This window comes from Capra hircus, chromosome 25 (assembly GCF_001704415.2).
Source record: "Capra hircus breed San Clemente chromosome 25, ASM170441v1, whole genome shotgun sequence".
In the NCBI taxonomy this organism is placed as follows: Eukaryota; Metazoa; Chordata; class Mammalia; order Artiodactyla; family Bovidae; genus Capra; species Capra hircus.
Genome location: NC_030832.1, coordinates 33,987,869 through 34,002,767, shown reverse-complemented (window position 1 = coordinate 34,002,767; position 14,899 = coordinate 33,987,869). Strand labels below are relative to the sequence as shown.

The 14,899-nt window shown below is 57.7% G+C and overlaps 1 protein-coding gene and 1 long non-coding RNA gene across 2 annotated transcripts in view; both read right to left on the bottom strand.

The window, feature by feature from the left end:
• Positions 1-14,899, bottom strand: part of LOC102181832 (NADPH--cytochrome P450 reductase) — a gene marked incomplete in the record, with an annotated part of 1,163,480 nt that overhangs the window by 1,134,083 nt on the left and 14,498 nt on the right. Inside the window, 7 exon segments of the mRNA XM_018040400.1 lie at positions 7,712-7,830; positions 7,934-8,050; positions 9,020-9,118; positions 9,466-9,555; positions 9,950-10,074; positions 10,504-10,653; positions 12,129-12,257. Coding sequence (XP_017895889.1) covers positions 7,712-7,830; positions 7,934-8,050; positions 9,020-9,118; positions 9,466-9,555; positions 9,950-10,074; positions 10,504-10,653; positions 12,129-12,257 — 829 coding nt within the window.
• Positions 4,297-6,358, bottom strand: LOC108633886. Its single transcript, XR_001917248.1, has 4 exons — positions 6,313-6,358; positions 5,828-5,917; positions 5,380-5,478; positions 4,297-4,407 (listed from the first exon to the last, which is right to left on the bottom strand). It is a non-coding gene; the product is annotated as an uncharacterized LOC108633886 (long non-coding RNA).

The window sequence follows — 14,899 nt, the reverse complement described above, 5'->3', positions numbered from 1 at the left end:
CCCTCTCTGGCCTGGCCGTCGGGTTGGGTTAGTTCAGTCACTCAGTCGTGTCTGACTCTTTGGACCCATAAATCGCAGCCACAGCCAGGCCTCCCTGTCCATCACCCATCACCCAGAGTTCACTCAAACTCACGTCCATTGAGTCCGGTGATGCCATCCAGCCATCTCATCCTCTGTCTCCCCTTTTCCTCCTGCCCCAATCCCTCCCAGCCTCAGAGTCTTTTTCCAATGGAGTCAGCTCCTCGCATGAGGTAGCCAAAGTACGGAGTTTCAGCTTTAGCATCATTCCTTCAAAGAAATCCCAGGGTTGATCTCCTTCAGAATGGACTGGTTGGATCTTCTTGCAGGCCAAGGGACTCTCAGAGATCTTCTCCAAACCATAGTTCAAAAGCATCCATTCTTTTGGCGCTCAGCTTCTTCACAGTCCAAACTCTCACATCCATACATGACCACTGGAAAACCTAGTCTTGACTAGACGGACCTTTTTGGCAAAGTAATGTCTCTGCTTTTGAATAGCTTATCTGTTGGTCATAACTTTTCTTCCAAAGGGTAGTAGTTCTGAATTTCATGGCTGCAGTCACCATCTGCAGTGATTTTGGAGCCCGCAACAATAAAGTCTGACATGTTTCTACTATTTCCCCATCTTTTCCCATGAAGTGATGGACCGGATGCATGATCTTCATTTGGCTTTAAGCCAACTTTTTCACTTCCTCTTTCACTTTCATCAAGAGCTTTTTAGTTACTTTTCACTTTCTCCATAAGGGTGGTGTCATCTGCATATCTGAGATTATATATATTCTCCCGGCAATCTTGATTCCAGCTTGTGCTTCTTTCCAGCCAGCGTTTCTCATGATGTACTCTGCATAGAAGTTAAATAAGGCAGGCGTGACAATATACAGCCTTGACGTACTCCTTTTCTATTTGGAACCAGTCTGTTGTTCATGTCCAGTTTCTAAACTGTTGCTTCCTTCCTGCATACAGGTTTCTCAAGAGGCAGGTGAGCGTAGTCTGGTATTCCCATCTCTTTCAGAATTTTTCACAGTTTATCTGTGATCCACAGACAAGGTTGGCCGTGGTGTCAGGTGCTCAGGTAAAGGCGGCTGGTTGACTCTGGTCAGGAAGCCCCTTTGGCAAGGCGCGGCTGAGTGCCTTCGAGTGTACAAGATCGACCGGCCCCCAAAAGTTGGCATTGGGCCCCCCGTTGCACCAACCTCTGCTTGGTCAAAGAATAAAAAGGGGGCTGTCATTCCACAGCGAGGCGCCAGTATTGCGATCGTGCACCGTCAGAGCTAGACCCCCACGGTGGACCAGGTTCAGCCCACAGGCAGGCAGGGAAGCAAAGCCAGCTCTCTCGGGTCTTCCTTAGCTTTGGGGCAAGGCCTGAGGCGGCTGGCTACTAGACAGGCAGTCTCATCGAAGCAGGACGCTGCTGGGGCGGCCTGTCACTGTCCCTATCCAGGACAGTCACTGCTCAGAGAGGGTGGCTGAGGGGAGGCCCCGGTGGGGCCTGCCTGCCTGTGGGCTGAACCTGGTCCACCGTGGGGCTCTAGGCTCTGACGGTGAGATGCCAATACTGGGCCTTCGGCTGTGATGACAGCCCCCTTTTTATTCTTGGACGCAAGCAAGGTTGGTGCACGGGGGGCCCACATGCCAAGCTTTTGGGGCGGCATCTTGTACACTCAAGGCACTCCGCCAGCCCTTGCCAAGGGGTCTTCCACTGCCAGAGTCAACAGGCCGGCTTTACTGACACCTACCCACGGCCAACCTTTTGTGGGATCACGATAAACTGTGGAAAATTCTGAAAGAGATGGGAATACCAGACTACCTCACCTGCCTCTTGAGAAACCTGTATGCAGGACAGGAAGCAACAGTTAGAACTGGACATGGAACAACAGACTGGTTCCAAATAGGAAAAGGAGTACGTCAAGGCTGTATATTGTCACCCTGCTTATTTAACTTCTATGCAGAGTACATCATGAGAAACGCTGGGCTGGAAGAAGCACAAGCTGGAATCAAGATTGCCGGGAGAAATATCAATAATCTCAGATATGCAGATGACACCACCCTTATGGCAGAAAGTGAAAAGTAACTAAAAAGCCTCTTGATGAAAGTGAAAGAGGAGAGTGAAAAAGTTGGCTTAAAGCCAAATGAAGATCATGGCATCCGGTCCCATCACTTCATGGGAAATAGATGGGGAAATAGTAGAAACAGTGTCAGACTTTATTGTTGCGGGCTCCAAAATCACTGCAGATGGTGACTGCAGCCATGAAATTCAGAGACACTTACTCCTTGGAAGAAAAGTTATGACCAACCTAGATAGCATATTCAAAAGCAGAGACATTACTTTGCCAACAAAGGTCCATCTAGTCAAGACTATGGTTTTCCAGTGGTCATGTATGGATGTGAGAGTTGGACTGTGAAGAAAGCTGAGCGCCAAAGAATGGATGCTTTTGAACTATGGTGTTGGAGAAGACTCTTGAGAGTCCCTTGGCCTGCAAGGAGATCCAACCAGTCCATTCTGAAGGAGATCAACCCTGGGATTTCTTTGGAAGGAATGATGCTAAAGCTGAAACTCCAGTACTTTGGCTACCTCATGCGAGGAGCTGACTCATTGGAAAAGACTCTGAGGCTGGGAGGGATTGGGGGCAGGAGGAAAAGGGGATGACAGAGGATGAGATGGCTGGATGGCATCACCGACTCAATGGACGTGAGTTTGAGTGAACTCTGGGTGATGGTGATGGACAGGGAGGCCTGGCGTGCTGCGATTTATGGGGTCGCAAAGAGTCAGACACGACTGAGTGACTGAACTAACCAACCCACGGCCAGGCCAGAGGAGGGATGGACCCAGGAGTGACTCCACCTCCTAGAGGCACAACCGCAGGGGTGTTGACTCCTGTGCACCAACGAGCCCCAGAGAAGCACAAGGCTGCCAAGCCACCCAGAGAGGAGAGGGCCTTGGCCCAGGACAGATCAGCCTTGAGGGCTGTGGGCCTAGCTTTGGGGGAAGGGTTGAACTCCTTACTGAAGCATGACCTACATACGGTGTACAAGTCACACAAGCAGAGCTTGATGGATTTTCGCGAACTGAACGCCATTGTGTACCCAGCGCCCACATCAAGCAGCAGGTGTTCCCCGCGCCCAGGCACCCTCAGAAACGGGGCTCAGGCCTCGCACCACGGGGCAGGTGTGGGCGCGCCTTCTGAAGTCCCACTTCTGCCTCACCTTCTGAGCCTCTGCAGCCCTCTCTCACAGCAGCCCTTGGCAGAGAAGGGCCCCCACCACAGGGGCTCAGGCACTCCTGGGAGAGAGTGAGCACCGACAACACCCTCACCCCCAGAAAGGTGCTGCTTCAGATGGCACAAGGCCTCCCCCGCCCCCCTGCAGTGGGAGGAAGACCAGTCCATGGCCCACAGGCCAGCAGGTCCCCTGCCAGCACGAGCAATTCCGGTGTAGACCAGCCCCCTTTCCTGTCCTCTCAAGGCCGACTCTGGAGCCTTGAGAGGTGAGGAGGAGCAGCCCAGGCTCGGTCACCGAGGACACGGGTGGGCGAGTGGACAGAGCCAGGCTGAGGTGGGCCCCAGGCCGGTGGACAGTGTGGGGCGCTGGGGGGTCACAGTCAGAGGCTCAGGGCGGGGGTGCAGGCTGAGCACCCTCAGTGGACCTAGAGGCTGTCAGGATTGTTGCCTCGGACCCCTGTGCACAGGTGAGGAGACCCTGGAGCTGGAGGGGCCTGCGGTGGCTGGCTGTGGCTCTCTTCCCCACAGGACATGGGGCTGCGTGGGCAGCTGGGCCTGGCTCTGTCTTCAGGCCCCCATTCCCTCAAGGGGCTATGGCAGCGAGGGGATAGGGAGCCCCAGAAGGGAGCCTGCCAGACCCTACAGCTGCCTTCTCCCCCTGCCTCCTGGTTTGCTCCGCAACTTGCCCCTCAAGGTCTTGGGTATGAGGGCTTCCAGGATACCAGGCTTTAGGTCTAAGCAGAAACTCAACCTCTGGGCCTTGCCAGGGGACCCATTCCCACCAGCGCCCTCAGGCCCAGGGTAGAGGGGAGGACTGGGACCCAGGACTCACCATCAAGGTTGTTCAGGGACATGATGACGTCCAGGTCAGCACCCAGGATCTCGCCAAGCTGGTTCACCCAGGGCAGAGTCATTAGCCGGATAAACAGCCACATGGTCCCCAGACTCATACCTGGGGGTGATGCGAGGCTCAGGGGAGGGTGGAGGGCAGCTCTGTGCGGGAACAGGAGGCCTGGGCGAAAGCTTTGGGAGGGGCGTGGCGGCAGCTGGTACCTGATTTTTGGAGTCTGAGATGTCTAATTCCAGGTGCATGAGGTGTCGCTCGGTTCCCTGGTTCAGCTTCCGGTTGGTGGTGACGACAGCCAGGAACGGGTTCTTGGCGTCGAAGGGGCTAGGTGGGGAGAGCAGTGCAGTGACTGGCCAGGCCTCTGAATCTCCACACCCACAAGGACCCTTCCCGACCACACAGAACATGGGGAACCTCAAAGCTGGCCTCCTGGGTCATGAGAAAACCTCTCCAATGAGGTAAAGGGCTTTCCCAGCCCCCGCCCAGGTAGTGCTCCTGGCACCTGCAAGGGGGCAGAGCTGGGTTATCAGTGACCCTGTCTACAGACAGAAACTGAGGCTGGTCTGAAACCTGGGGGCCCTCCACACCCGGTACCCACTGGTGGGCAGAGCACAAAGAGGGCCTGGCCCAAGAAGGTGGTTCCATAAGACGGAGGAAGGGCCTGGGTCCTGAGTGACTGCCCAGGGCTGCATGGGACAGGCTTTCCCACTGGGAAGTCACTGAAATGGGCTGTCGGCTGCAACTGCAGGGGCTGCCTAGAGTGGGGCTGCTGGAGGGTCAAGGAGGACCTTCCTGGGCAGCTCAAGGAGGTGTCTGGGTGGGGCCAGGTGCAAGTGAGGGGCCCCAGAGAGGAACACTTTGGAAAAAAAGGTCCAAATATGGGAGGCAGATTTTGAAGGAAGCGAGCCCTTTGGTCAAGGTTCAGCCTAGACTCAGAGCTGAACTCGCTACATCCTGGTCCAGGAAGTGGTGGGCATCCCCCACCCCCGGATATTTAACGGGCAAATGAAGTACAAACTGAGCAAGTGCCAGTCTCCCCGAGGCCACGCTCTGGACCAAAGGACCACCAAGAGGGGAGGGGTCCCCAGGGCCCTGGGCTCGGAGCAGCCTCCCGTCTCTCTGCTCCGGGCCTCGTGCCCTCCTCTGGGGCGGAAATGGGCATGTGGGTGGCCCAGCCAGGCCCCTTCCCGGATGGAGGGAACGAGGAAGGCCACGGGATGGGGCCTGGGAGGAAAGGCCCCGTGGAGACACACGGGGCGGCCAGCCGTCTGGGCCCCAGCCACGCTCTCGACTCACGGTTTCTGGTTCTCATAGCTCTTCAGGCGGCCCATCTCGCCCGTGTACACCTTGGCCATGTCCATGTCCGTGTGGACCATGAGTTCGTACTGGCGAATGCTGGAGCGGGGAGACCCAGAGTGAGGCTGAGGGCTGGGAGGGCCAGGAGGCTGGGGGAGGGTCCCCAGGAGGGAGTGAGGCTGTGAGACCAGGGGGCACGCCTGGGGGACGCGGGGCCAGGCATGACCCACAAGGAAGGAGATGTGTGAGTGCGGGGCAGGTAGGAGAGGTGGGGGCAGCTGGGGCCAGCAGGCCCGAGGAGGCCTGGAAGCCCACTCTGACCCTCACGTGTGGGCAAAGCCCAAGTGCCTGGGCCTGGGCCCTTTCCACACCCTGACTGAGCTTCCCCCAGCCCCACTGCGCCCACCGGGCCAGTTCCCCACCCACGGCACCAGCTGCACACACTCACCTGGACTCCTCTCCGGTGGCTTCCACCCCAAAGTGCTCGCACACGGCCGGCCAGAACTGTTCTCGCCACGTGATGAAGTCCTCCTCCAGGCTGTGGACCGGAGGGGATGAGCCCGGGGCCTGATGGGGCTGCCAGGCCAGGCCTTGACCCTCTGTCCCTGGCTCCCCCGCAAGTTCGAAGGTTCATTTCACACCAGCCCACCCAGTGATGTAACCCAGGGCAGCAGGAAGCGTCCAGAGGGTCTGTGGTAACCACGGGAAGCCCTGTCAGCTGGGTGAGCTGGAAGGGTGTGGACAAGCAAAAGAAGGAGGGCCTGGTGACGGGGGGCTGGCCTTCCCTCCCCATGGTGCGGCAGGTCACAGGGGTGCGCGGACACTATGGCTCTGCCCTGCCCTCCTGGGCCCCCGGCCAGCCTGAATCTGTGGCTCCTGACACTCGACAGCCTGGGTGGGGGTGGAGGGTGGGGCTCAGGGTGGGGGACTCACTTCCCGTCGTCGTCGCCCAGCCCCAGATCAAAGATTCGCTGGGCCCGAGCTGTTCCAGCCGTTGTCCACGTACTTGCCCATGGCGTTGAAGTGCTCGTAGGTCTTTGTTCCAAGGGCAAACACCTGTGTGGATGAGGGCCAGGGTCAGGGGGTCCGGCCAGACACTTGATGGACCCAGGAGTGACTCCACCTCCTAGAGGCACAACCGCAGGGGTGTTGACTCCTGTGCACCAACGAGCCCCAGAGAAGCACAAGGCTGCCAAGCCACCCAGAGAGGAGAGGGCCTTGGCCCAGGACAGATCAGCCTTGAGGGCTGTGGGCCTAGCTTTGGGGGAAGGGTTGAACTCCTTACTGAAGCATGACCTACATACGGTGTACAAGTCACACAAGCAGAGCTTGATGGATTTTCGCGAACTGAACGCCATTGTGTACCCAGCGCCCACATCAAGCAGCAGGTGTTCCCCGCGCCCAGGCACCCTCAGAAACGGGGCTCAGGCCTCGCACCACGGGGCAGGTGTGGGCGCGCCTTCTGAAGTCCCACTTCTGCCTCACCTTCTGAGCCTCTGCAGCCCTCTCTCACAGCAGCCCTTGGCAGAGAAGGGCCCCCACCACAGGGGCTCAGGCACTCCTGGGAGAGAGTGAGCACCGACAACACCCTCAACCCCCAGAAAGGTGCTGCTTCAGATGGCACAAGGCCTCCCCCGCCCCCCTGCAGTGGGAGGAAGACCAGTCCATGGCCCACAGGCCAGCAGGTCCCCTGCCAGCACGAGCAATTCTGGTGTAGACCAGCCCCCTTTCCTGTCCTCTCAAGGCCGACTCTGGAGCCTTGAGAGGTGAGGAGGAGCAGCCCAGGCTCGGGTCACCGAGGACACGGGTGGGCGAGTGGGACAGAGCCAGGCTGAGGTGGGCCCCAGGCCGGTGGACAGTGTGGGGCGCTGGGGGGTCACAGTCAGAGGCTCAGGGCGGGGGTGCAGGCTGAGCACCCTCAGTGGACCTAGAGGCTGTCAGGATTGTTGCCTCGGACCCCTGTGCACAGGTGAGGAGACCCTGGAGCTGGAGGGGCCTGCGGTGGCTGGCTGTGGCTCTCTTCCCCACAGGACATGGGGCTGCGTGGGCAGCTGGGCCTGGCTCTGTCTTCAGGCCCCCATTCCCTCAAGGGGCTATGGCAGCGAGGGGATAGGGAGCCCCAGAAGGGAGCCTGCCAGACCCTACAGCTGCCTTCTCCCCCTGCCTCCTGGTTTGCTCCGCAACTTGCCCCTCAGGTCTTGGGTATGAGGGCTTCCAGGATACCAGGCTTTAGGTCTAAGCAGAAACTCAACCTCTGGGCCTTGCCAGGGGACCCATTCCCACCAGCGCCCTCAGGCCCAGGTAGAGGGGAGGACTGGGACCCAGGACTCACCATCAAGGTTGTTCAGGGACATGATGACGTCCAGGTCAGCACCCAGGATCTCGCCAAGCTGGTTCACCAGGGCAGAGTCATTAGCCGGATAAACAGCCACATGGTCCCCAGACTCATACCTGGGGGTGATGCGAGGCTCAGGGGGAGGGTGGAGGGCAGCTCTGTGCGGGAACAGGAGGCCTGGGCGAAAGCTTTGGGGAGGGGCGTGGCGGCAGCTGGTACCTGATTTTGGAGTCTGAGATGTCTAATTCCAGGTGCATGAGGTGTCGCTCGGTTCCCTGGTTCAGCTTCCGGTTGGTGGTGACGACAGCCAGGAACGGGTTCTTGGCGTCGAAGGGGCTAGGTGGGGAGAGCAGTGCAGTGACTGGCCAGGCCTCTGAATCTCCACACCCACAAGGACCCTCCCGACCACACAGAACATGGGGAACCTCAAAGCTGGCCTCCTGGGTCATGAGAAAACCTCTCCAATGAGGTAAAGGGCTTTCCCAGCCCCCGCCCAGGTAGTGCTCCTGGCACCTGCAAGGGGGCAGAGCTGGGTTATCAGTGACCCTGTCTACAGACAGAAACTGAGGCTGGTCTGAAACCTGGGGGCCCTCCACACCCGGTACCCACTGGTGGGCAGAGCACAAAGAGGGCCTGGCCCAAGAAGGTGGTTCCATAAGACGGAGGAAGGGCCTGGGTCCTGAGTGACTGCCCAGGGCTGCATGGGACAGGCTTTCCCACTGGGAAGTCACTGAAATGGGCTGTCGGCTGCAACTGCAGGGGCTGCCTAGAGTGGGGCTGCTGGAGGGTCAAGGAGGACCTTCCTGGGCAGCTCAAGGAGGTGTCTGGGTGGGGCCAGGTGCAAGTGAGGGGCCCCAGAGAGGAACACTTTGGAAAAAAAGGTCCAAATATGGAGGCAGATTTGAAGGAAGCGAGCCCTTTGGTCAAGGTTCAGCCTAGACTCAGAGCTGAACTCGCTACATCCTGGTCCAGGAAGTGGTGGGCATCCCCCACCCCCGGATATTTAACGGGCAAATGAAGTACAAACTGAGCAAGTGCCAGTCTCCCCGAGGCCACGCTCTGGACCAAAGGACCACCAAGAGGGGAGGGGTCCCCAGGGCCCTGGGCTCGGAGCAGCCTCCCGTCTCTCTGCTCCGGGCCTCGTGCCCTCCTCTGGGGCGGAAATGGGCATGTGGGTGGCCCCAGCCAGGCCCCTTCCCGATGGAGGGAACGAGGAAGGCCACGGGATGGGGCCTGGGAGGAAAGGCCCCGTGGAGACACACGGGGCGGCCAGCCGTCTGGGCCCCAGCCACGCTCTCGACTCACGGTTTCTGGTTCTCATAGCTCTTCAGGCGGCCCATCTCGCCCGTGTACACCTTGGCCATGTCCATGTCCGTGTGGACCATGAGTTCGTACTGGCGAATGCTGGAGCGGGGAGACCCAGAGTGAGGCTGAGGGCTGGGAGGGCCAGGAGGCTGGGGGAGGGTCCCCAGGAGGGAGTGAGGCTGTGAGACCAGGGGGCACGCCTGGGGGACGCGGGGCCAGGCATGACCCACAAGGAAGGAGATGTGTGAGTGCGGGGCAGGTAGGAGAGGTGGGGCAGCTGGGCCAGCAGGCCCGAGGAGGCCTGGAAGCCCACTCTGACCCTCACGTGTGGGCAAAGCCCAAGTGCCTGGGCCTGGGCCCTTTCCACACCCTGACTGAGCTTCCCCCAGCCCCACTGCGCCCACCGGGCCAGTTCCCCACCCACGGCACCAGCTGCACACACTCACCTGGACTCCTCTCCGGTGGCTTCCACCCCAAAGTGCTCGCACACGGCCGGCCAGAACTGTTCTCGCCACGTGATGAAGTCCTCCTCCAGGCTGTGGACCGGAGGGGATGAGCCCGGGGCCTGATGGGGCTGCCAGGCCAGGCCTTGACCCTCTGTCCCCTGGCTCCCCCGCAAGTTCGAAGGTTCATTTCACACCAGCCCACCCAGTGATGTAACCCAGGGCAGCAGGAAGCGTCCAGAGGGTCTGTGGTAACCACGGGAAGCCCTGTCAGCTGGGTGAGCTGGAAGGGTGTGGACAAGCAAAGAAGGAGGGCCTGGTGACGGGGGGCTGGCCTTCCCTCCCCATGGTGCGGCAGGTCACAGGGGTGCGCGGACACTATGGCTCTGCCCTGCCCTCCTGGGCCCCGGCCAGCCTGAATCTGTGGCTCCTGACACTCGACAGCCTGGGTGGGGGTGGAGGGTGGGGCTCAGGGTGGGGGACTCACTTCCCGTCGTCGTCGCCCAGCCCCAGATCAAAGATTCGCTGGGCCCCGAGCTGTTCCAGCCGCTTGTCCACGTACTTGCCCATGGCGTTGAAGTGCTCGTAGGTCTTGTTCCCAAGGGCAAACACCTGTGTGGATGAGGGGCCAGGGTCAGGGGGTCCGGCCAGACACCTTGTGCGGGGAGGTCCCGGAGCAGCTTTGTTTCATGGACCCACAGCTCAGGCTCCTCCGTGGCCACCTTGGCCTGGACCCTGGCAGCTGCAGGGTGTTCACCCCACCCGATCCCTTGCCCAGCCGAATCTTGGTCAGCCGACTCCTCCTTTCTTGCCTTTTGTCTCTAGAAGCTAATGCCCCTGGGCACGGTGGGGCTGGGACACGGGAAGGGGGCTCTTAGTGCCAGGCTGGGCAGAAGAGAGGGTCACCACGTGAGCCCTTCCTGGGATTCCCGCCTACAAGCTCCCTAGCAGGCCCACGCTCTGCAGATCAAGGTGAGAACTAGAGATGTCCTCTTGGACACGAGCTTCTGGAGGTCGCACGAGCCCACAGGGGTGACTCACCGCGTACTTGACCCCAGAGAGGTCCACATCCGTCTCCTGGAGCCAGTCGTAGAAGTCCTGGGCGTTGTCGGTGGGGTCCCCCTCACCGTAGGTAGCCATACAGAACACGGCCAGGGCTTTCTCAATCTCTGGTAGGCTGCTCAGGTCGGCCTGGGGGGACAAAGGCAGGGCCAGGCCAAGTGACCATGACTGAGCCGGCCCCCAAGTGCAGACAGGCGAGTCCTGGGCTCAGGGGAACGGAGTGCTTCTCAAGAGCGAACGGACAGCAGGCACAGAAGAGCATGGTGAGGGCCTGGGTGTGGACAGCAGCAGCGGGGTTCCAGCCCAGGAGTGCGCACGTGGGACACGCTGCCACCTCTGGGGCACCTCAGCACCCTACAGAGTCCCGGGGGGCCTGAGCTCATGTAATTCCTAACCAACTGTCTGCCAACTCAAAACCCAGGTCCTAAGACAGAGGGATAGTGGTGCCATCCCCAAGACCGAAGAGGGCGTGTGTGTGGAGTAGGCGGGGGCTGGTTTGGTTTGGGTGAAGGAGGGGCACAGGTGGGAAACAGCTGGCACTCAGAAGACAAGGCTTCTCAGGAAGTTCATTCATCACGTTGGAGCTCACGTGATGACTGGCAATGAGCCTGCAGGGAGAAGCAGGAAGGTGCTTCCTGGGGCGTCTTCCCAGGACTAGCTGCTCTGTCAGCCCTGCCTCTCCTGGGGCCTAAGGACCACTCTGAGCCCTTCTCTGCCCACCGTGTCCCCTGGCGCTGCCAGCCTGGCCATCTCAGTGAGCAGACTGCTGGACGTTTCCTGCACTCTGGAGAGCTATGACCGGTGAAGGAGCCAGTGCTGGGAGGAGCGTGAGCAGGGTGAGTTGGCCCCCACAGCCTCAGAGACAGGCTGGGTGTGCCTGAGGCCAGGAGGTGGGGGCTGAGTCCTACAGACAGCACTGTGTGGGCCCGAAGGAGCCACGTGCTGAGGACGGCTGAAGGAGGAGATGGGGGAGGGGGGATCCTGTAGCCCCAAATGGGGGCTTTCCCCTCAATCCCTGGGCTCTCCTGGGCCCTCCCCAAGCCCAGACACACGAGTTTACAGCCTCCGAGCAAAGCTGAGCTGCAGGGTTCCCAGAGATGGCTGGTCCAACACCCTCATCCCCTCCCTGTAGATGAGGCCCCCAGTGAGGGGCTGGGCCAGGTCCCCTAGGCAGTCGGGCAAGCGGGGTTAGAGTCCAGACACACCCCCGGCTCCTGAGTCCGGCTCCCCTGACACTGCAGTCCAGGAGATGGGGATTGAGGGAACATGAGAGACGGTTCCTCTCCTGACCTGCTGAGACCCTGTCATCTTTTAAGCCACACCCAATCCACGAGGTGCCCAGGTCCCTTCTGTGGGCACCTGCCCAGTGCTTGTGGAGCCTGCAGCATGGAGAGCCGCAGGCAGCGTACCTAGACACACCTGGGCCAGGGGTTCTTTATGTCTGGAGGCTGCCTGGCTGCTGGGACAAATGACAAGAGGTGCCCAATCCTGCCTGTCCCTTTGCCTAACTCTGCCCTCCTGTCTCCACGATCCCGATGTGCCTGCCTTAACACTCTGGACTGCACTGCGCGGGAGGAAGGGGCTGGGGCGCGGCGGGCACTCACCAGATCATACTCCTCGGGGTCAGCTGCCATACCCCGCATCCCATAGCGGTGGGCGTCCTTGGACAGGCGGTTGGCAAACTCCTCAGCAGTCCCCGTCTGGGAGCCATAGAACACGATGATGTTCCTGCCCTAGAGATGGCCAGACACATGGGGTCAGTGAGAGGCCAAGAGCCATAGGCTTCACCGGAGACTCAAGGTGACCACAGGGGTAGGCGGGTCCCTAAGGGCACCCTCTTTCTTTCCTCCTTCAGGTCCTTTCTAAGCCACCCTTGGGCCAGCATCTCACTGCCACAGCCACTGCAGCGGGTGGGGTCAGAGGCCACCCAGCCAGCTCGAGCCGAAGCCACCAAGGTACTCCAACACACACAGCTGCTCAAAGTCACACCGTGGACAGATCTTTAAATGACACTTGAAAACAGCAGAAAGAACGTTCAGTAAAAAACAACAAAAAAAGGTGAAGTGACCAAAGACTACATATAGCATAATCCAGTTGTTACATATCCACCTGACGTGTGTGTGTGCACAGTTTCAGCATAATCCAGTTGTTACATATCCACCCGACGTGTGTGTGCGCACAGTTTTAGCATAATCCAGTTGTTACATATCCACCCGACGTGTGTATGTGTGTGCACAGTTTTAGCATAATCCAGTTGTTACATATCCACCTGACGTGTGTGTGTGCAGTTTTAGCATAATCCAGTTGTTACATATCCACCCGACGTGTGTGTGCACAGTTTATACACATTCAGGTAGAAAGGAAAAAGAACAGCATGAAATATACCCGGAGTCTCTAAGTGGGAAATATGGGTGAGTTTTCCTGGATGTTTGCAGAAGTAATCACAAATGCTTTATAAAAACCTAGACAGTGGGGGGAGGTACCCCATCTAGACTGGCCCACAGGCTCTGACTGCCCTCCTCCCACAGCGCCCTCCGCAGCAGCTCTGGAAAAGCCCCCACTCCGTCCCCCAGACTCCCTGCACTCAGGGACGCAGCAGACTGGTCCAGCCAACCGGATGCGCTCTGCAGGACCCGGAATGTGGAAGCAAGGCACAGGCCACCTTCCGGTGGGCCCCTTTCTGCAGATCTCAGCAGCAGGCCTTCCAGCGCCCAAACTGCCTAGAGGGGTCTCTGGTCTGGCTCAAGCCCTGACTGACAGCTGCAGGTGACGAAAGTAAAACGCAGGGGTCACAACTGCTGTGCAGTGTTCTCATACCTCGTTCATTTCCTGAATTTTCTTACAAATCATTTCAAAAGGTATTTTTAAATGATGCTTATGATATCAAGGAAAGGAAAGTCAACATGATATAAAACAATAGTTATGGTAGCATCAAAATACATAAAGAACCTAGAAATAAGCCAAACAAGAACCATGTAAGAAGCCACTGAGTGACAAGGGGCTTCCCAGGTGGCTCAGTGGGAAAGACTCTGCCTGCCAAGGCAGAAGCTGCAAGAGGCTCCGGTGTGATCCCTGGGTCAGGAGGATCCCCGGAGAAGGGAATGTCTACCCACCCCAGTATTCCTGCCTGGGAAATCCCATGGACAGACAGCCTGGTGGGTCGCAGTCCATGGGGTCGCAGAAGAGTCAGGTATGACTTAGCGACTAAACAACAACAATAACAAAAACTGAGTGACAAAGGGCCCAGCCGAGTGGAAAGACCCTCCGATTCTGCTCAGAGAGGCTCAACGTGCAGGGTGCTGGTCCTCCATCCACAGTACAGAAATAACACGATCCTGATAAAAACTGCTACAGCTCTTTTTTTTCATCAACATGATCCTAAAAATCTTGTAGAAAAGTAAGTAAGAACCCGTTGCTGGAACATCATCTGGCAGCAGAAACGGAAGAAGTGCTCGCACTTACTACAGCACGGACAAACCCTGCAGACACGATGCTCGGGGCGAGGCCGCCAGAGGCCAGGCGCTGTGCGCTCCCACGCACGGGACGTCTGGCACAGGCAGCTCTGCAGAGACGCGCAGACGCGGAGCCGCCAGGGGCTCGGGGTGGGGGGGGGAGTGGCGGCTAAGAATAAACCGTTTCTTTTGGGTAAGATGCAAATGTTCTAAGATTGGTTGCGGTGATGGCTTGTGCAACTGAGAATACACTAAAAAATCACTGGTGTGTAAGCTTTAAATTGGAGAACTATATGAGATATGAATTAAATCCCAGTAAAACTGTAATCCGAAATAAGTGAATACACATGAAGTAAAAGCTAGGAAAAGTGAAAAACAAGAGTGATGGGGAGAGGGAGGAAGTGCTTAGTGCTACAGATATTAAAACAAGTTATAATAATTAAACAGTATGATATTGTTTATACACAGACAGCTGGATCAAAGTATCAGAATAGGAAAATGTAGAAATAGACTCAAAAACCAGTGAGAATTACATTTATGACCAAACTAATGGGGAAAAGATGGACTTTATTACATGGAATATAGACAGCTGAGTAAAAACGTGTTGGACCCAAACCTTACATCTTACACCAGGATAAATTCCCAACAGACTGAATTTTAAATATGAAAACAGAAATCATAAAGATACAAGAGAAAACATGGAAGAATTGCTTTATCTCTTTAGAGTGGGGAAGCCTTTTACATGATGACTCGAAGTCTAGTAGTCAAAGAAAGAAAAGTAAAACGGACTATGGAATTTTTACATGGCAAAACACACACACAATAAGCTGAGTAACACACAAACTATCAACTGGGGAAAATATTTTAAGTCATATCACAGACAAGGGGTTAACTTCCCTAATAATTTTAAGGAATTTCTTGAG